Raw genomic sequence first — 19,386 nt, 5'->3', positions numbered from 1 at the left:
ATCCGTGTGGCTTTCGAGTTTTTTTACTGCCGGTTTCATCCCCAACAAAACGCCACAACACAGAGATCTAAGAAGTTTGACTCGGGCAAAAGGGAGGAAAACTTCCACCTGGACCCTCACTATCCTGTCAGGTACACAGTGAACTTTGTGTTCGGTTGTTTCACCCCTGTGTGCAGTGTGTTTTCACTCTCTTCCTCGTGTTGTTGTGTACCCTCTCTCCTAAACTGTTCACTGCTGTGTTTTCCCCCTTGATGTTTTCAGTATAATGGGACGTCTGTATTATATGCTCTGTTTTCAGCGAGTAAAGAAAGCTGTGACTTGGCTTCTTCATTCGCTTCCCAACTCAACACTGCTGCATTTTTGCTCTCTGAACATAAAAACTTGTTTAGCAGCAATCCGGAAGTTTCAGGGTAATGTTGTATTTCCTCTGTGCCCTGGGTTGGGTCTCACATTCTGTCTCACTTTCCTCTAAGTCGATGTGTTGTCGTACACTTCCAGATTTGCCGCTGTGATCTTTCCTCCCTGCAGCTGCGGGTCATGGGGGACATCAAGAAAGGGAAGAAGGCGTTTGTCCAGAAGTGCTCCCAGTGTCACTCAGTGGAAGAGGGGGGACGCCACAAAGTGGGACCCAACCTGTGGGGTCTGTTCGGGAGGAAGACGGGCCAGGCACCCGGCTTCTCCTACACAACGGCCAACATTGAGAAAGGTATGGATCACTGCTGCAATTCCTGGAGACTGATTGGTTGAATTTGAAAAATTACGACCAAGGTGCAGCTGAAGCAAAACCTTTCAAATCAGAAACAAAAGCGACAATTTGTGTTTCATTCAAAAGTCTCATAGGTAAGGTTAAAGTCTTTAAAGGTATTTGTTTTAGTAAAGAAGCTACTCCGATAGATAGATAGATGGATAGATAGATAGATAGATAGATAGATAGATAGATAGATAGATAGATAGATAGATAGATAGATAGATAGATAGATAGATAGATAGATAGATAGATGTTTCAAAGTGCAGTGCAGCACAGCAGCTTGGTTCTTTTATTTGCCATTCCCGGCAGTTAGAGGAGCAGGTCTGAACAGGTGGGACAGCAGTGAAGGAGACTTCTGCCCCTGTTTGTGGAGGCAGGAAAAGCTAAACCAAGTGACAACATGTGTTAACAGTTCATGCTGTTCATATATACGTGACATTACTTCATGAAAACTTATTACAAATCTTAACATGCAGTTGACGTGTGTGTTTGCTGTTTCAGGTATCATATGGGACGAGGAAACTCTGAATGTCTACCTCGAAAACCCAAAGAAGTACATACCCGGTACCAAGATGATCTTCTCTGGGCTCAGGAGGAAAAAGGACAGAAAGGATATTATAGCTTATTTAAAAGACGCCACCTCCTAAAAATACTACAGAACAATCATGCAGCTGCAGACAGTGGCGTTACACTGTACCTTCACAGTTTATTAGTTATTTCTGGGACTACCTTTTGTTGCCTTACAACTTTGTTTCCACACTGTATTAGTTCACATGGAGACTGTTTTTAATTAGCATTCCTCCAGTCACTTCTCAGGCGGGGCTTCTTAAAGGGGCAGCCTTCCTTTTCTAAAAGCTGTCGTTTACAAATAAAAACTTACTGCCACTTGCACAGAAACTATCTGGTTTCACACACTTTGCATTGTCGCCACTTTAAATCCTACTCCTTACCATAACTGTAATGGTAATTGTTATAGGGTTATATTGCTTGTTGGGTCTCTTTCTGTTTATGAAGTGTTTTCTACTTGGATCAATTTTTAAAAAGTTTTAGTGTTGTGGTCATGAGCTGTAGCTGAGCCCTGCTGACTTTGGGGTACACACCAGTTGCCAGTGAATCGCAGGTCAGATCATCATCTACTAGTTAACCTATTATGTCGCCCCACGTTTGGTCCAGATTCTGTCATCCGCTCCACATACCACATGGAACTATAGGCACTTGGGTGGTCCACTCCTGTTTGACAGATCTGGGCCACAAGTAAGCCACAGCAACACCGCATATCAACCAAAGGTGCCAAAGGTGGCCCCGAATTTGTTTGTGCTATTTAGGTCATATCCCCCACATTGGCCACTTGAGGTTTATATCATGACACCTTGCCAAGAATGGGGCACATTTATCCAGAAATGTGCCCCAAGAAAGCCCAAATTGCTGTATCCGTTAAAAGGTTCCTAGTTGGGAAACTGCTGACATTTCACCAAGGCCTAAACTGTGGCTCCTGCAATAGATGTGTACTATTTTACACATATGTGTTGAAAGTCCTAAGTGTGTATGTTTAAGATGTTGTAGATTTCAAAGCAGATGTCAGTGTCCTGCAGCTCATGAACATTTGTATTGATAACTTCAATGAACGTTAATGTGCTTTTGTGTTAGGTTTTGGTTATACTGAATTTAAATAAACATTTTTAGTGAATGCAAAAAAATGACCTGTTTTCTTTTCTACATATCTCTGTTTTGTCATAATGAATCAAACAGGACTGAGGGCGGGTCATCCACTAACTAGAATGTCTGAGGTTTGCAAGGTAAAGATACAAGACTCAAGATCCACTTTATGTCATTCACTAGTGAAATCACAGGAAAATGAAATCAAGGCGCACCCAGCTCACAAAGGTAACTTAAAATCGTATGGGTTTTATTAAAGGTATAAAAGAACTAAAATAAAACTGACAATAGGATACTGTACACAATCTAAATTAAATGACAAATATTGAATAAATAGGCAAACAAAGGATGAAATTGCATAAAGATAAATAGGTGTCTCACCAGCAGACTGCAGCAACAAAGATACACTCACAGCCACCGTCCGACACAACATGAGCAGCATTTCACTGCAGACATTAAATGACTTGAGCCTCCAGAGAAAAAACAGCTGTGTCAGTGTTAGAGAACCAGCTTGTCATCCAGGTTCCAACCTAAATACTGTAAATGTAAGACTGCACCACTTCAATGTCTTCCCCATGTTGATCCACTGGTCGAGGTAGTTTTGATTTACAAAGGTCCCCCACCATCTCCTTGGTCTGGTAATTTGGAGGTATTTTGTAATTACATGGGTCAAATTTATAAAACCTTCCTAATATAAAAAAAAATAAAAATCTGTCGTTGAGCGAAATGTCCAGGAGATGGAGCCATTTCTCTAACGAAGACACCATCAGCATCACTATGGAGATTAAACGTGCCAAGCGAGTGGCAGCATGCGGACGGTGAGCTCACACATTCAACCTGCTGCTGCACTGAGCTCCATCCAGATGTTACAGCCGTGACTGGGGCTCTGATCCGCAGCCGGCACCTCTGTGTTGGCTCCACTCACTGTGCTACAGGTCCCCCCCTCCAAACAGCTGTGTTGTGTGGGAAGACGCCGGTCGATAAGTGGATCAGATTTATTGGCGGTGCAGATCCACAGCGCGCCAGATGCCAGAGGAGCCATAGAGCGAGGGACTGCGCACCGTGCGCTGCGTCTAGGTGAGAGAAGACAGACAATTTCAAGTGGAAGGTAAGGGGCGTGCGTTAAAAGCAGTGCATGGTGTGGGTGACACTGTTGTCCATGCATCCTCGGGGCATTAGAACGAGCTGCAGGCTGTGTAGAGACTGATAGAAGGGGTGTGAGCCTCAAGAGTGAAGATGGAGTGAACTGCGTCCTGTGCAGCATCTTTTCTGCAAAACGCACGTGGCTCGACGCGGGATTATCATTTCAATTGCACATATCACATATTCGTTTAATCGTGGATTTGGGAATAGGTAATGGCAAGAAGGCGTGTGTGTGTGTGTGTGTGGGGGGGGTGAACCTGTGACAGCTGCATGACTGTTATGCCTTGTCAGTGAGTGCATGGTCTCATCATGGCACATGCAGGGCTGCTTGGAGTTTTATTTTTTTTTTGGGGGGGGGCGCAGTGTTGACTGCATCTGCTGCAGTGTTGAGGGGCAACAGGTTTATAATGCTGTGAGGACAGCGAGAGAGAGAGAGAGAGAGAGAGAGAGAGAGAGAGAGAGAGAGAGACTATAGAGGACAAAAGTGAGGGAGTGATGAAGCATCCTCAACAGTACAGAGGGGGAGGTGACAGTTGCCAGTAACTGCATTAACCTCAGACAGCATAAATAGTGTGTGTGTGTGTGTGTGTGTGTCTGTCTGTTTGTGTGTGTGTTGTGGGAACATAATCCTGTTTACATTGTGGGAAGCTGAGATGTGGTACACAGACCAAAGGCAAGCTCCCATAACATAAGTCATTACATTTTAAGATGAAGACATGTTTTATGGTTAGGTTAGGTTAAGTTAGGTTTAGGTTTAGGTTTAGGTTTAGGGTTGGGTTAGGGCTAGGGTTAGTGTATGGGTAAGGTTAATGGAAGTGGTAGTATGTCTCCAGGTAATCAATCTAAGTCAATGAAATGTCCTTATAAGGGACATGACTCTGTGTGTGTGTGTGTGTGTGTGTGTGTGTGTGTGAGACAGCTTGTGTTTGTGTGTTTCAGGGAAACTAGAGTAAACAAGTAAAGCAGTAGAATGGACCTGGTCAAAATTGCAGTGTCCTTCCACCTTCTCCTGAGTCCTGCGTGGGCCTCCTCCCATCACCCTTTCATGGACAGCATCCTCTCCGCCAAGTCAGGTAAGAAGACATCCATCTGTGTGTGTGAGTGTCCTGACTGACGGACATGCCTGCCTCTGTCACGGCTGCTTCTCTCTGCCCCCCCCCCCCCCCCCCCCCCCGCCTGCCTCTCAGCCCTCAGGGTGCTGGAAGAGCCGATGAGGTTCGACCCCTGTTGCCTCGTGTCTCCGCCTCCGCCGCTGTTCTTCCCTCCGCCGCCTCAGCTGTGGAAGCGAGGCAGCCCTGTAAGTCTCCACAGACACACTCTCACTCGACCTGTCTGCCTGATGCGCCCTCATTTACTTTCAAACCTGTGTGTCTGAAGGATTACATTAGCCTGTTGGAGCCAAGTGTTGGTGGAGGAGAGGGGCAGCAAAGAGAAAAACCTGTAACACCTGAGGGGTGTTCGCCTGGACCCCCCGGACCTCCTGGACCCCGGGGCCCAGACGTAAGGCTTGGTTTTCAAAATAAAATACTGCACAATGTTGTAAACCGCCATTAGTAGCTTATCAATCGGATACATCACAGTGCATCACGTAATGAAATCATACTGTAGATGCAAATATTGTTAAAAATGATGTGGAAGTCAAACCAAATGACCTTTTTTAGTATTGATTTGTCTGTGCGCAATAGTGGATGTGTGAGCTGTATAGATTTGTTTTCATTTTCCAGGGACAAGGTGGATTGCCTGGCATCAGAGGACCGAAAGGAGAGAAGGTTTGTGTTTTTTTTATTTCTCAAATATGCCTCTAATGTATTTTGCCATGAAAATATGTGTGCGTGTGTCCTTGTGTTTTCCACTCAGCTCTAATGAGCGTTCTCCCTCATGTCCCCTCATTTGTCCTCCTCCAGGGAGAAATTGGACGCCCGGGGTCAAAGGTGAGTCTCTCTCTCCTCTCCCGTATATATCTCATTCTCTCGCTCATCCCTCTTTGGTCCGTCTCTCGCGTGTCCTTGGAATAATGCGATCTGGATTTCTTTGTCCAGCTGATACATCCTCGATCTTGGTGATGCGATTTGTCTATTGATGCGCTCAAAATATCCTCGGCAGCTGCCAAATGGGTCATGCTACATTAGACTCTGTAGCCGCTGCGGCCACGTACCAGAACCTGATCGTATCCCTGGATGTGGTCTGTCCGTCCTCCTCTTCATCATCCCCCTCTCTTCTCTCCTCCTACGACCCCCCCCCCCCCCCCCCCTCCCCTTCTTCCTCCTTCCTTGCCTTGGCCTGGCTCCATTAGCCCACCGTACTGGACTCCAGTCCTGCTGATCCAGCCTCTCCAGCATTCCACTTCTGCACTTTAATCTCCCTGAGTGCTTTTGCTCTCCATGATAAATCACTCCACACAGCAGCAGCAGGTCCACAGTGTCTCTGCGGGCCTCTGATTTAATGACAGGCGGCTAAACAGGAGCACGCCGCAGGCATTGCAGCACCTCTGGGATACTCGTCCAGGTGTCACCGAGACGTGAGGGCGTTGTGTAATATATCTGGCACCTCCTGCTCGATTAAAGCTTTATTCCAGTCCACTCGTTAAGGTCCGTGGCATTGTTATGGTTTGCAGGCTGTAGCCTTCGTCCTGTTGTTATCAGGGCATCACAGATTCGCAGCTTGTTTGTTAGTCTCCATCAAAATCCGGCAGCACAGTCATTAAACAAGCATGGTGTTGAGCCTCATCGACAAACACGGTGGAGTTACAAGGTGCCGAGTTACCACAAGACCGTCAGTCAGCAAACCGCTCCACAACTAACTCTTACAGCTTAACACCACACAATTAGCAGGTCCTATATTAAACGAGCAGAGACAAATGAGTTTGTGTCCCTGCAGGGTCGTACAGGAGCACCAGGTCTCCCCGGGAAACAAGGGCAACCTGGATGGCCTGGTCCTGAGGGACTCACGGTAAATCTCATGGTTTTCCATGTACTAACACATTTTTGTGGAAAATGGCTCATTACTAATATGGCACAGACCAAAATAAATTGTCATGTTTTTTTATTCTTTATTAGGGTGAGAAAGGGGATTCAGGACTCATGGGATTACCAGGATTGAGGGGCCCACCAGGGACAAAGGTTTGTCACATCTGTACATCATCACACACATGTTTGATGCCCTTCTGTCTAATCATTCACTCATCTGCCTTTTCAGGGTTTACCTGGCTACAAAGGAGATAAGGTGAGTTCAGTTACATGCACCATAGTAGCTGCTTGAATTTACTAAATTATTATATCCTACGTTTCACCTCCCTCTCCCCCTTTTCTTCTTTGAAAGGGGTCTCGTGGTGACCTGGGGTCAGCAGGACCAAAAGGCGATAAGGTTTGAGTTTCCTTTACTCAGGCCCTGACATTGTTTTTGTGTTCTATGTGTTATATTACATCAACTTTAAACACTCGAGTAACTAATCTGTGGTGGGAATTACATGTCATCTCACATTAAAGCTCTCATTTGGTTAATTTAAAGGGTTCCATTGGTTTGTCCGGGATGCTTGGCCAGAAGGTAAGAATGATTAATCAATGGTGATGCATTCATATTTGATTTAACATCATAAGGCTGTTCCTCAATTACACTCCTCTCCCAGGGTGAGCAGGGGCCGAAGGGAGAGCCAGGAGTCTCAGGGAGGAGAGGACCAACTGGGCGGCCTGGGAAGAGAGGCAAACAGGTGAGAGGAAGACAGGAAGGAGAATACACAAGACTGCCTGACTCTGCTCATACACACACACACACACACACAGAAACAAATACACAGGTGGCCTACATGTCACTCTCACTTATATAGCTGTGATAAAGTCATTGAAACACGACTGTATTTATGTGTGTGTATTTTATAATATTGTGATGTTTTCTGGTTTGCACAGGGCATGAAGGGCCAGACTGGAGCCTCAGGAGTCATGGGCCCTTCAGGTCCCCCAGGTCCAAATGGCCTTCCTGGTCCACCTGGTCCACCTGCCTCAGGTAACACACACGCACACAAACACAATCAGTATGGTGAAGGCATGTGTTTGTTACCACCGTGTCATAAAGTAAGTTTTATTCTGCAGGTCTCTATCTAGAAGGTGAAAAAGGAGAGAAGGGACTCCCTGGTGCACCAGGTCGCTGTGACTGTGACACCACGCCTGGAGCTAATAATGCTCCTTTCGGAAGCTACACACAACGGGGGGGCTCCAATAAAGTCCCTGCAGTAAGACTCTGGTCATAACAATACAGCCTTTTATCATCCAAATTGAATGTGTATCACTGCTGAAGCAATCATTATTTTGTCAGTCTTTAATGTCCTCTCTTTGTTTACTTGAAGATATTTGTGGTCACCAATAAAGAGGAGATGGGCCGTCTCCATCTGGACAATGCACTGGCATTTAGGAAGGATCAGAGGATGCTGTACTTTAAAGATAAAGATGGATGGAAGCCCATACAGGTAACCGGTGCTGAAAGCTGTAGTATATTTCACAGTCAGTGAGCCAATGAGCACATGACATGATTAATAGCTCACAGTTACTTTATATATCAAGGCCAAAAGTGTGCTTAATTTAAACTTTACACTTTATTATCTAAAGTTTCTAGCTTTTGCCAGCAGAGAGAGTTGTTGGTTTGATGACGCTTCTAACACGATAGACAGAACCTCTGTCTGCTGCGCCCGGCAGCTCCACCTCTCTCCTGAATAATGTGGAGGATTTGTTGCTGTTGTAAACGCGTCTGTGCAGAGAACCTCCTGCTGCTTTGGGCATGTGTGAAAGACAAACTGCGGCCAAACTCTGTTTCCAATTCCCTTAACCAGCAGGTCATGTCTGAAAAAAGGGCAGAGTGTGTAAGAAGTTAGTGCAGCTTGATTGAATTGAAAGGGGCTGATGGGCCTTGGCGGTGGTTCCTTCTCTACTGAGTCCTATCCTAGTGTTTTCATCTGCAGTTGTTTGTTTGTTTATTAGTTTGCAGGATTATGCAAATCCACAAAACTGTGAGGAAGGATGCAGTATCTTTAATATTGCTACAAAACAGTTTTTTCTTGGATTTTGACAACAGTGTTTGAAATTTGGTGCAGCTTGAATAAATGAAAGGTGCTGTCGAGGTATGAGCTCTACTGAGTACCATTGTAGTTTACCAGGTTAAGCCTGGTGTTTGTCCAAGATCCCATTACATCTGGTCACCTGAAAATTGAAGTCAACGCTTGTTTTCCTCTTCACGATTCATCCAGCCCTTCCAGGCGTTCCAGTCCACAGAGAAAGTCCCAGACAGAGAGGGGGTGTGTGGGGACGGGAAGGTGCAGGCCCAGCACGGAGAGGAGTGTGATGATGGAAACCAGATTGTCACTGACGCTTGCCTCAGTGAGTTACCTGCTTCTCTTGCTCGTCTATAAACACATGCTCAGCAATGTATAGATAAAGATTAAAATAGCTGCTTGAATAACGATCTACAGATCTGCTAGATGAAGAAAAAACCACTGCTCTTTAACTACAAAGCTTTTTGCTGCATAAACATCATGCTGCCATATACCCAGTTGCTCATGAGACGCCCCACAGAGTCTAACTACAGTGCACCACAGAGTCTGAGCCCACATGGCAGAGGATCAAAGCAGTGCGCACTGTGAAACCTTCCCCTGATCTTTCATTAATCTCACCCTCTCTTTTTTCCTGCCATCCTCCTGCTACACTCGGCTCGGCTGTTCAATTAAATTAGCAGGAAAAACGCTGTATTAGCATCTGTGAAACACGGAGGTGTGCCAAAGCAATTAGTAATGTCTCCCCTTCCCTCCCTTCTCTCCATGACACTCTCCTCCTCCTCCTCCTCCTCCTCCTCCTCCTCCTCCTCCTCCTCCTCATCTCCTTCCCTTCATTACCTCAGACTGCAAGTGGGCCTACTGTGGAGACGGCTACCGACATGAAGGCATGGAGGAGTGCGACGGAAAGGACTTTGGTTATCAGACCTGCAAGTCCTATCTTCCTGGGTAGGCTCAGTCGCAGCTAACATACACCACAAAGGTGCCAGAGCACTTGGCTGCACCATAGGATGGAATTTCACAGAGATCTTCTGTGCCAAGATTGGACAATGCAGTTTCCCCTTTTTCCACAGATGCCTTCTAATCTCATGTTGACAAACTATATATGAAGTTAGAGCTTGAGATTGTTAGCTTAGCTCAGCACAAGGATTTGAGACATAACAACCATCTCTGTCCAGAGGTTGAAAAAACGATCTACCTTCTTTCCCCTTTAAAGCTCCCTTACTCTACATTATATCTCCTTGGTTGTACTTTTTTCAGAGGGCATATTCTTGAATTTTAATTATATTTTTTATAGAACAAAAAAAACCTCTAAGTCTTTTAGAATTCTTCTAAATAATTGTGTCTTTAAATATTTGTGATTCCTGATTGACTCGTGATTTTATGACATGTCTGTTTTATTTTGCTGCCCTTGTAAAGCACTTTTTTAACTTAAATAAAGCTAGAATTATTATAATTTGTCCCTATTTTCATTGTTAGTGCTAAACTAAGCTAATCTGCTGTAGATGTCGAATCCGTATTTTTTGTACAGATATGAGAGGTGCACCAAATCCTCTTATGTAATCATCCTTGGCAAGGAAGCAAATACTCTTAGCTAGTACATCGTAGGCCATTGGTGTAGGTACAGAATTTACTGCAATCTTGTTAAAAAACCTCTCTCCCTGTCCCCTGCAGATCCTTTGGGCAACTCCGATGCACAGACTCCTGCCTTATTGATTCGACCGGTTGCAAGTACTTCACCTGATCTGAAAAGTTAACAGCCGCATTGCGACTTTGCAATTCCTCTGTCTGATCACGGGGAGTAAACATCAGATTTCTATGGAAGTTTCGCCCCTTAAAAAAACCTGACGGACTGAGAGGGAATTAAAGGGCCGCTCTGGTGCCTGCTCTGAGCCATGGATAGTTATGGAAGTCAGCTTTCCAATCGACTGCCTCCCTCGCTGGAGGTTTAACTCTTTTGCTGGGCCTCGGAAGAACAGCTACTGTCACATCATTGGCTGCAGCACTGTTATTGACACTTTTGATTGTGGGAAACATTTAACAAAACATATGACCTATGAAATAGTTACAATATGTATGACTTGCTGACTGTTAATGCATAAATAAGCTGTGATCTCAACTTCTTTTGTAGTGACAGAGAAAAAAGAGCCTTTTCCAAAAGAGCCAATGATATTATGGATACTATATGTAATGTAGTATGCACATATGTGTGAATATTTATGTACATTAAATTAGAAAACAAATATTTATGAAGTACAGTGCTGTCATATTGCATGTAAATGTGTTTCGGTGCACAGCAGACTGCTCTAACCTGTACTGTAAATGTACTCGCCAAAGTGTGGCCCTCTAGAAAAGAAGGTGATCGAAGGAAAATGAATGCCGAATGATTTGAATTTCTCACCAGCTTAATTACACTGCTCTGTGACACCAAGATGACTCCAATATGAATTCACTGAAATGTGATTAACTGCATGACATGAATGTATAATTCATAAAACACTGTACGCCAATAAAGATTAGGCCCACACTCAAAAGAGTACTCATTCAATTGATGCAATGCGGGTTGGCATGTCTGTGAGGCAACCTAAAACAAGAAATCAGAAGATGCCAATGCCAAACCATTTAAACTGCTTTTAATGCCCAGCAGCATTGCTTGCGTTGCCAAATGTATTGTTATATCTACAAAGCAGTGCCAACACTTAAATCAGTTAAACCGTCGTTTGCTCTAATTACCATGTTTTTTTAAGACACTATATTATCATTTGAAATATAAAATATAGATATGTGGTGTATATTAGAGTGTTACTTATAGACTGTATATTAAGATGGACAACACATCTGCCCTTCTCCCCAATTCTCAGAAATGAAGCCAAAATATCCAGATATTGAATGCCGCCATCTTTAAAGCCAGAGTCTGCGAGGTCACGCTGACGTGAATGCTTGACTAATAGCCAGTCACTCTCAGTTGTCAATCGACACTGCTTTTAAATTCAAATCGTCGTCAACTTGTTGAGGTTGTTTTCAAAGTATGATTGTGTTGTGGCTTTTTGCAGCACGTTTTTGCATTTGCATGGTTTGTGGCTTTTTTGCAGCGCACACGTCATCAAATCGATGAAGTTTGTTTTCTTCATTTGCACGTGTTTATTCTACTTACACGTGCTGAGCTCTCTCGGCCACCGTAGGACAACAGTGGCTCTGGCAACCACGTGTAAGAGGGAGAGTCTGTGGGTGGGGTTTCAAATGAGAAGCGACCAATCAGAGGAGAGGGTCCTGCCACAACTCGTCCCTGCCACGTACCGAGGATCATCTGCTGCTGCTCAACTTCCTCCGTGCTGCTGCGGTCTGTCTCCTGCTGGACACGGACTCCGGGGACATGGTGCTGCAGGTCGTTCTCAGCTGGCTCTGCTCCTCTCTGCTGCTGCCGGCTGTCAGCGGGGGGAAGCTGCCTGAGGCCGAGATGCAGATGGAGGTGATGTTCAGACCCTTCCTCTGTCACCGGAAGTCCAAGTACGGAGACGTCCTGCTTGTGCACCACGACGGATTATTCGAGAACGGAACCGTGTTTCACTCCAGGTATGTTGATGTGACCATAGGTGAATATAAAAAAAAAGCTTATTACTCGCAGCATCACTTCTGCTACTAGTATCTCCATGGTTACGCATCTGTGTGGGTGGTCACGTGACTCAACCAAGCAATGGGTCAACCTCACCACTAACTCAACAAAACTAACTAACTAAAACCTAATGAGTGTGTAAATTACCTTTTAAATACTTACATTACATTAGCACTAACTAATACGATCTTGTAAAGATGCAGGGCCCATCGTCCCCATGGTTGTCTCAAACAGGCTGCCCATCCCATTGACAATATATCCATGAAGTCATTTAGTCACTCAGCAGTACTAAAGCAATGTGGCCTTGGTCATTTCCAATACAGCATATTAATATATTTTACTAACAGAAGCTAATGCAATGAAGTGGTGAGTGAGCATTGACTGTATTTTCTCTATTTTTATATATGGGCATTGGGTTATTTTCACAAACAGAAGACAGTCATAGAATTACCTTACTCTTTAGAATAAAGCTCCTCACAGGTCAAAATGAAGGTGTGAAAGGGACTCATCCATTTTATTTCATGTACTTGGTTTACTATAAGCCCCGTTCTTTGAAATAAGTCACTTTAAGATGGAAGTCTGACTCCATCTGAGCCTGTAATGACCCACCGCCTCTGTGTCTGCCCACAAGTCGGAACGAAGGCGACAAGCAGCCGGTGTGGTTCACGCTGGGCATCAGAGAGGTGATAAAAGGCTGGGACAAAGGCCTGCAGGACATGTGCGCTGGAGAGAAGAGGAAGCTGGTCATACCTCCAAGCCTGGCCTATGGAAAGGAAGGGAAAGGTACAGTAGCTGTGTCCGTGTGCATGCAAGCTTCCCTGCATGTTGTTATACATGTAGATTAAACTCTCTTCTAAGAAAAGCTTTTGGTTTTTACACTATGTGATGTAAGTATGTTGATGCATGTTTGTATGTAAAACAGTCTTGTTGGATTTCTAGGACTGCCACACTGAATGAGGGTCTCATTCAGTTGTATTAGTCCACTTTCTCTCAACATGCAGCATGTGAACTGTCCTGGTAAGCACACGCCACTCTAACCAATAACATCTAATTTCTCCTCCACATTTGTGACCTTTGCTACGGCAACAAACACGACTAACTGGCTGTCATTAATACTCACATACGTCTTCACAATATATATATATTTATAAGAGAACATATTACCAAACAAGCTGGTTCTCAGTACAGAAACCGGCTGTATCCAGTCTCAGTTGTAGTTGACCTATCATCCTGTGGTCGTGTCCTCTTTCAGGCAAGATCCCACCTGAGAGCACACTGACCTTTATCATTGAGGTCGTTGAAATCAGAAATGGACCGAGATCACACGAGTCCTTCCAGGAGATGGACCTCAACGATGACTGGAGACTCTCCAAACATGAGGTAAGGATCAAGAGTTGCATTGGTCTCTGTTTAGTAAACACTCTGACATGAAGTAGATGAGTTAGCCATGGCCTCTCCTACGTAGGGCTCAATACTAGACACCAAAATGTTTAAATCAATTCTAAAATGATCTTGACACCAGTTCAGGTTGAATTGTTTGTATTTGTCTGTATGTTTGTCGCTAGTGATATCTGCAACACATAATAGGAATTATTACTTCACACTTTTATGCTACGAAATGACCACAAGGGGGCAGTACATGCACATGATATAGTAATATGTCACCTGACCGTCAGTCTCTTCTGTACTATACCATACACACTGTATATAAACTACACTGCTGAGTAATGATGCCCTATTCTTAGCAAGGTGGCAGAGACATGCTATCAAAACTAGCACTTAATAATAATAATAAATAGGCCCTAACATAAACAAATAAATGTCAATACACTTTCAAATCTGAAAACATATTTGAAAATACTTTTACACATTCACAATCTGATAACACATGGACGGATTGGGACTCATATTTTGGTTTTAATACAATAGTGGCCCCATACAGAAGAGATGTTACAAATCTGTAATAACAGAAAGCTTGTTGTACGGGGATTCACGACAGGTTCACGTCTGTACACACCTGGAAACTCAAAGTTCATAAGTCGAAACTTATTCTTAAAACTCTGGATAATTTGATTTATCCATGGAGATGGGATTTTGGAGATGAGCTTTCAAAGTTTAAAACAAGCTACAAGATGAGTATTGCCTATTCAGTAAAGGTATTTCTTGATCCTCATTTGGAGGGAATGTAACTGGATTTGTCTACACACAGTACAAATGTGTGTAGACTAATTTGTTTGTCTCGTATCTGCAATATATTTAAGTCTCTTTTTGTGTTTCATTTTTCTCTCAACCCCTCGCTGTGTGTCACTCATTGCCCTGCCCTTACTCGATCTGCCAGGTGAAAATATACCTGAGGAAGGAGTTTGAGCGTCATGGCTACCCTCCCAACGACACTCTGCATGAGAACATGATGGAGGACATCTTCGCAAAAGAGGACGAGAACAAAGACGGCTTTATATCCTCCAGAGAGTTCACTTACAAACACGATGAACTGTAAAAGTCTCTCCCGCTCCCACGACATGCTCAGTCATGGTTCATGGTGGATGCACTTCGGTTGCAGAGGTTTTTCTCTCAGGTCACCTGAAGTGGTTTTATAGAAGTGCCCTGTTTGTATGGTGTGGGACACATAAACCTATCCTGTTCTAAGCAGCGTGTTGTGGGTTTGAGTCAGTGAGTGTGTTCATGTGCTACTTTTAGTTATATTTCAACTGCAAATCTTAGCCTATTTGTTTGTCAACCAATTTTGCTCCCTTTAAGATCACTAAAGTTCAACTTTTCCTTTTAAACCCTTAAAAGTTTTGGTTAAATTTTATCTTCATCCACGTATTTAGATCTGTATCTGTTTCAGAGTGACAGAATGTCTGAGGGAACAGAAATGGTGTGAATCCATGGGGGCAGGTAATGTAAGAGGATAGCTGCAATGAAATGAGTCTGTCAAAATATCCGTGAGAAAGGTACATCGCCCATGCGCACTCTAAAAGGACATATTGTTCAGAATAGTTTTTTATCAGATTTTTTTTAAATAAAAACAATTAGAAATGGATATTAAAGTGATAATTTTTGTATTTACTTTGATACAAGAATAATTATCTATATCCTTTAGAGAAGAATCGTGGGAATGGACAAGGAGACACAACTGTTCCTGCTTTTTTTTACACTGTGCTGGAGGCTGTTTTTTGTTTATATTACAAACAGGAGTCATAGAACCACAGTGCTGCCCTGTTTCATTGAGGTTGACTTTTTTTAATGTGAACACATCAGGAATAACCTCAATAAGCAAATAGCTGCTCTGATTTGGAAAATGTTTTTATATTAGTTTCTAACTTGAAATAAATGTGATTAATAAAGTGACTGGGTTTTGAACAAAATGCTGTGCTGTACTTGATATTCACACACTAAACCAGCAGGTGGCACTGTTTACACAGGTGTTAGCAATGGCTGCTACGGGGGAGGTTGGGAACTGTATACCTCACTCATTATCTATTCATAAAAGACGACACCCGAGTGTAACTTCAAACGGATGCATCCCCATGCTGTTTGCAGTTTCAGAAACGTTCACATCACCTTTTGTTTTTGAACAATTTAATACTTTATTTTGGAGTTTAGAAAAATAATCACATAAACACAGGAGAGCACCGTTGCACTGAATGTTCAGTTATGTGTAATTGTGAAATGTGTTCAGCTGAGATCTTTTATTCCTCATTGAGGTTAACATTGAAATAAGGCTGACTCATTGGCTGCATAGAAATCCCATAACAGAGGAAAACGGATACAACTTAAACACATAGATACACATAGATAACACAAGTCACTGTAAACAGTAGCACTTGAATAGTGTGGTAAGAACTTCTTCAAATGACAGAAACCATCTTTGAGAAAAAAAACTTTTGTTGTGTACTGTAAGCACTAACATTAAGGAGGCGTGATTTGTGACCTTTACTGCAGCCAGCCACCAGGTTGCGGTTGAGACACCTTGGCTTCACTTTGGGAGAGCGGTCATATCGTCAATCTTTAAATATAAACTATGATTAAAATGTGATGTTGTCAGAGCAAGTTGTAATATATACATAACTGTGTACAAGGAGCTGCCCCTTGTATGGAACTGTTGGTGGTCATTATCTGTTTTTTGGTTGAACTCAGACTTTAAAAGTGTCACTTTATATATCATAATAAAACGTCTCTTCGCTATATACTGTATCACAAGAGGTATAATGAAAAATATTCTATGCTTGTAGATACTGAAATGCTTGAGGTTTTACACTGTGTCGAGAGTCATTTTAAATATAGTTGGAGCCACTGTCCTTGGAGTATATTGTGTGTGTGTGTGTGTGTGTGTGTGTGTGTGTGTGTGCGTGTGTGTGTGTGTGTGTGTGGTTTATAAGTAGGGAGTGCCCTCCTCCTCACACAGATTCAAAACATTCCACACTGGAAAAGGTCAGAGGTCACATAGTCAGTATAAGGCATGGAGCCTGTTTGACACTCACCACATCCACACATGCTAACATACTGAACGCAAACAAAACACACACAGGGCTCGCATCCAAACAAGTGTTATTGTCATGAGGAGGAGGAGGAACAGAGCCTTTTTTCTTTGCTGTGTGGGAGGAAGAAGAACGGGCCTGAACTCATCTGAGGTGTGTCCTAATCATTTGTGGTTTGGGGTTCACTGAAAGAGAAGAGGAAAGAAGAAGAAGGCGTTAAATAAAGATGAGCTCATGGTTAATTAAAGCTGAGAAATAACAAGTGCCGGGCTGCTGCTGCTGCCACCTCTGTTCTCTTTGCTGGGGTAGATCCGATGGAAGGGCCTGAACTCGTCTGGAGGAGGTAAATCTTCTACCGGGTGGAAGTGGAACTTGGATTCAAAATCATCTGCCAGAGCTGCATGGACAGACAGGTGCAGTGAGATAACTAGTTCACGTATCTGACACACTTCTCGTTGTGGTGTCTAATTCTCACCCAGGCTTTGCAGGTGTCCGTTCCTGAGACTGGATGGGGGCAGGAGAGGTGGAGGCGGTGGGGGAGGAATGCGGGTTGACAGCTCCGTGTTCGGGGAACGTGCCGGAGGAGCTGGAGGAGGAGCAAGCCGACCTGCACCTGTCGCGGGAGAGAGAGGAGTCAGACGTCAGCAATGGAACTGACATCTTAACAAGTATAACAACCAAATCGGATTTGACGGTTTAGAACACATTGATTTTCTTCGTGTAACAGTTTTTTACATTTGTCAAACGGTTACACAACACATGCTCACATACCTGCAACAGCTGTTATTATATTATGGGACTGTTTTAAACGCAGAAAAAACATAACAAAAGAACTAGTGTAACTTCTAGTGGAGTTAATCTATATCCCACTTGTAAAATCAAGTGTTTGTATGTCTGGGTATTTTGTCTCTATGATTAAAAAGCTACATTCCTACACAACCAAGGATGTTATGTTTTCACCCCTTCCTGTTGGTTGGTTGGTTGGTTTACTTGTTTGTTTGTAAGCAACTAGATTGAAGTCCAGTGCATTGTATTGTTTTTCCGATCACTATTATTTGTCTGGTTGCCTCGTCTAGTGCATGTTTGAAGTCAAGTAACCAAACTGAACCACAGGATGTTCGTTTTTTAGCTGCTCTTTCCCATAGACTATATTTCACCATGGACAACTTCCTCCATGTTAGTGGATGGGACAAGCACATCTCAAAGATGTTTTGGGGAGTTCTTATTTAACCAAAGAAATCTGGAGTTTAGTTTAAATTATTTTACTACAGTAGCTCCATCCAATGAACACTACTGCACAGACTGTGTCTCCAAATGCGAAAGGCGGGCATTTGATATTCTGGCTTCATTACTAGATAGTGATAGGAGGTGGAGACTTGACGTCATCCTTTATTTACAGTCTATGGTCATTCTGCAGAGTCATATGCAAGAAAAGGAGTGGCGTCCACCTACCTGCACTTCTGGGCACAGCAGGTGGCCGTCGGGTGGGAGCGTTGCAGGGGTAGGACGGCGGCAGTGAGCGCATGGCTGGGGAGGGCACTGGGGCCATCTTTGGCGGCGGTGGAGGGAGGTTGGTTGGGCAGGTGGGGGTAAAGGAAGATGGGAGGGGTGGAGGAGGAGGTGGGGGAGGAGGTCCCAGAGGGCTGTCCCGCAGGGTGGGGAACCTCGACGGTTCAGAGTGGACTGGAGAGGGGAGCAGAGGGTAGAAGCATCCCGAGGTGCGGTCCCCTGGGGCAGCGGATTGAGGATGGAAAGGAGGAGGAGGAGGAGGAGGAGTAGAGGGCTGGGAGATGGAAGCGTGGTGGGAATGCTGGATGGGAAGCCAGGTGGGCTTGGTGACCTGGGACGGCGGCGGAGGGGGAGGACAGGAGGGGAGCGGCGGGGGCCTGCTGGCGGGACGGTCCTGGAAGGCTTGAGGTGGCGGCGGTGGGGGAGGAGCAGAGGAGGGGGCCGGGGGAATCAGAGGGGGGGAGGAAGCGGGGAAAAGAGGTGGGTGCTTGCTGCCGTGAGAGGGAGAGGGAGGAGCGGAGGATGAGGGAGCGTGTGCGCGGTGGCTGGAGGTGCGGGGCTCCGCCGTCATGTGGGGCTCCGGGTCTGTGGGTGCGTTCCACAGCGGCTTCAGGGACGCTGACGAGCTCGATCGAGAAACTTTGACACACAAGAATGTAAGAGAGTCAGTGGGACGGTCAAAATAACCAGAGCCTGACCGATTTAGAGCTTTGGGGGCTGATGTCAATACCAAATAAAGGTTTTCATATCATCAAACATAATGGGAATGGCCAACCAATACATTGGTCAGGCTCTACTGAATATGTGTCTGGTAAAAAACACCAACCTGAGGTCTTGACTGTTAAGTCTCTTTGTCCTATAGGCCTGAGGGAGGGGAACCCTCCAGCAAATAGCCCACCCAGAGAGGGTCCCATGGGTGCCATCCCTCCTGATGAACCCTGTGAGGCACCGACACTGCTGGATGTTTCTCCACTGCTTGTTTTATCATCTGATGAAAAAACACAGAGACTTTAGAGTCATCAATGACAGGGACACACGCGGATATTTATCATGTCAAAATAAAAAACACTCTGATCCTTGAGGGTTTTAACAAACATATTAAATTACACAGCCAATCACGGATTGATTCATTCATCCAGGAAACAGTCTTGTGAGAGATTGTGTTCAGTGGTTTCATGCTTGTGAGAATTCTGTTGGGGAT

The 19,386-nt window shown here is 44.4% G+C and overlaps 4 protein-coding genes across 8 annotated transcripts; 3 read left to right on the top strand and 1 right to left on the bottom strand.

The window, feature by feature from the left end:
• LOC133972278 (cytochrome c iso-1/iso-2-like) lies at positions 1-2,404 on the top strand. 4 transcript variants are annotated; one of them, XM_062409630.1, is made up of 3 exons: positions 1-131; positions 529-706; positions 1,250-2,404. In XM_062409630.1, exons 2-3 carry the CDS (start codon positions 538-540, stop codon positions 1,393-1,395), a joined length of 315 nt encoding a protein of 104 aa, XP_062265614.1. In that variant the 5' UTR covers positions 1-131; positions 529-537; the 3' UTR covers positions 1,396-2,404. The 4 variants fall into 4 exon arrangements, with proteins under 4 accessions (XP_062265614.1, XP_062265612.1, XP_062265613.1 ...); XM_062409628.1 differs by having other exon boundaries at positions 4-131; positions 499-706; XM_062409629.1 differs by having other exon boundaries at positions 16-131; positions 299-706.
• A 2,066-nt stretch (positions 2,405-4,470) lies between these two features.
• On the top strand, positions 4,471-11,098 carry LOC133972275 (acetylcholinesterase collagenic tail peptide-like). The gene is made up of 17 exons (XM_062409623.1): positions 4,471-4,620; positions 4,735-4,844; positions 4,925-5,047; positions 5,272-5,316; positions 5,452-5,478; positions 6,425-6,496; positions 6,604-6,666; positions 6,743-6,769; positions 6,866-6,910; positions 7,055-7,090; positions 7,173-7,253; positions 7,450-7,546; positions 7,633-7,772; positions 7,887-8,006; positions 8,781-8,910; positions 9,428-9,530; positions 10,257-11,098. The coding sequence occupies exons 1-17, from the start codon at positions 4,518-4,520 to the stop codon at positions 10,324-10,326; spliced, it is 1,392 nt and encodes a 463-aa protein (XP_062265607.1). The 5' UTR covers positions 4,471-4,517; the 3' UTR covers positions 10,327-11,098.
• A 762-nt stretch (positions 11,099-11,860) lies between these two features.
• Positions 11,861-15,553, top strand: LOC133972277 (peptidyl-prolyl cis-trans isomerase FKBP14-like). Its single transcript, XM_062409627.1, has 4 exons — positions 11,861-12,155; positions 12,827-12,978; positions 13,448-13,575; positions 14,534-15,553. Exons 1-4 carry the CDS (start codon positions 11,956-11,958, stop codon positions 14,690-14,692), a joined length of 639 nt encoding a protein of 212 aa, XP_062265611.1. The 5' UTR covers positions 11,861-11,955; the 3' UTR covers positions 14,693-15,553.
• A 308-nt stretch (positions 15,554-15,861) lies between these two features.
• Positions 15,862-19,349, bottom strand: wipf3 (WAS/WASL interacting protein family member 3). 2 transcript variants are annotated; one of them, XM_062409626.1, is made up of 5 exons: positions 19,012-19,349; positions 18,129-18,824; positions 17,152-17,289; positions 16,963-17,064; positions 15,862-16,861 (listed from the first exon to the last, which is right to left on the bottom strand). In XM_062409626.1, exons 1-5 carry the CDS (start codon positions 19,106-19,108, stop codon positions 16,821-16,823), a joined length of 1,074 nt encoding a protein of 357 aa, XP_062265610.1. In that variant the 5' UTR covers positions 19,109-19,349; the 3' UTR covers positions 15,862-16,820. The 2 variants fall into 2 exon arrangements, with proteins under 2 accessions (XP_062265610.1, XP_062265608.1); XM_062409624.1 differs by having other exon boundaries at positions 16,963-17,073; positions 19,012-19,347.
• Positions 19,350-19,386: the final 37 nt, after the last annotated feature.

Source organism: Platichthys flesus, chromosome 17 (genome assembly GCF_949316205.1).
Source record: "Platichthys flesus chromosome 17, fPlaFle2.1, whole genome shotgun sequence".
Classification (NCBI taxonomy): Eukaryota; Metazoa; Chordata; class Actinopteri; order Pleuronectiformes; family Pleuronectidae; genus Platichthys; species Platichthys flesus.
The sequence above is the reverse complement of the archived record's forward strand: the minus strand, read 5'-3'. Positions and strand labels throughout refer to the sequence as shown.

Bases quoted from the DNA above. Each gene is read 5' to 3' on its own strand.
- LOC133972278 (XM_062409630.1), top strand. From the start codon at position 538: ATGGGGGACATCAAGAAAGGGAAGAAGGCGTTTGTCCAGAAGTGCTCC. The intron at 707-1,249 runs GTATGGATCACT...TTGCTGTTTCAG, and splicing joins AACGGCCAACATTGAGAAAG to GTATCATATGGGACGAGGAA.
- LOC133972275 (XM_062409623.1), top strand. From the start codon at position 4,518: ATGGACCTGGTCAAAATTGCAGTGTCCTTCCACCTTCTCCTGAGTCCT. The intron at 7,547-7,632 runs GTAACACACACG...TTTATTCTGCAG, and splicing joins ACCTGGTCCACCTGCCTCAG to GTCTCTATCTAGAAGGTGAA. The intron at 9,531-10,256 runs GTAGGCTCAGTC...TGTCCCCTGCAG, and splicing joins TGCAAGTCCTATCTTCCTGG to ATCCTTTGGGCAACTCCGAT.
- LOC133972277 (XM_062409627.1), top strand. From the start codon at position 11,956: ATGGTGCTGCAGGTCGTTCTCAGCTGGCTCTGCTCCTCTCTGCTGCTG. The intron at 12,979-13,447 runs GTACAGTAGCTG...GTCCTCTTTCAG, and splicing joins CTATGGAAAGGAAGGGAAAG to GCAAGATCCCACCTGAGAGC. The intron at 13,576-14,533 runs GTAAGGATCAAG...TCGATCTGCCAG, and splicing joins GGAGACTCTCCAAACATGAG to GTGAAAATATACCTGAGGAA.
- wipf3 (XM_062409624.1), bottom strand. From the start codon at position 19,108: ATGGCACCCATGGGACCCTCTCTGGGTGGGCTATTTGCTGGAGGGTTC. The intron at 18,825-19,011 runs GTTGGTGTTTTT...TGTGTGTCAAAG, and splicing joins CTTAACAGTCAAGACCTCAG to TTTCTCGATCGAGCTCGTCA. The intron at 17,290-18,128 runs GTAGGTGGACGC...CTCCCGCGACAG, and splicing joins TGCTGTGCCCAGAAGTGCAG to GTGCAGGTCGGCTTGCTCCT.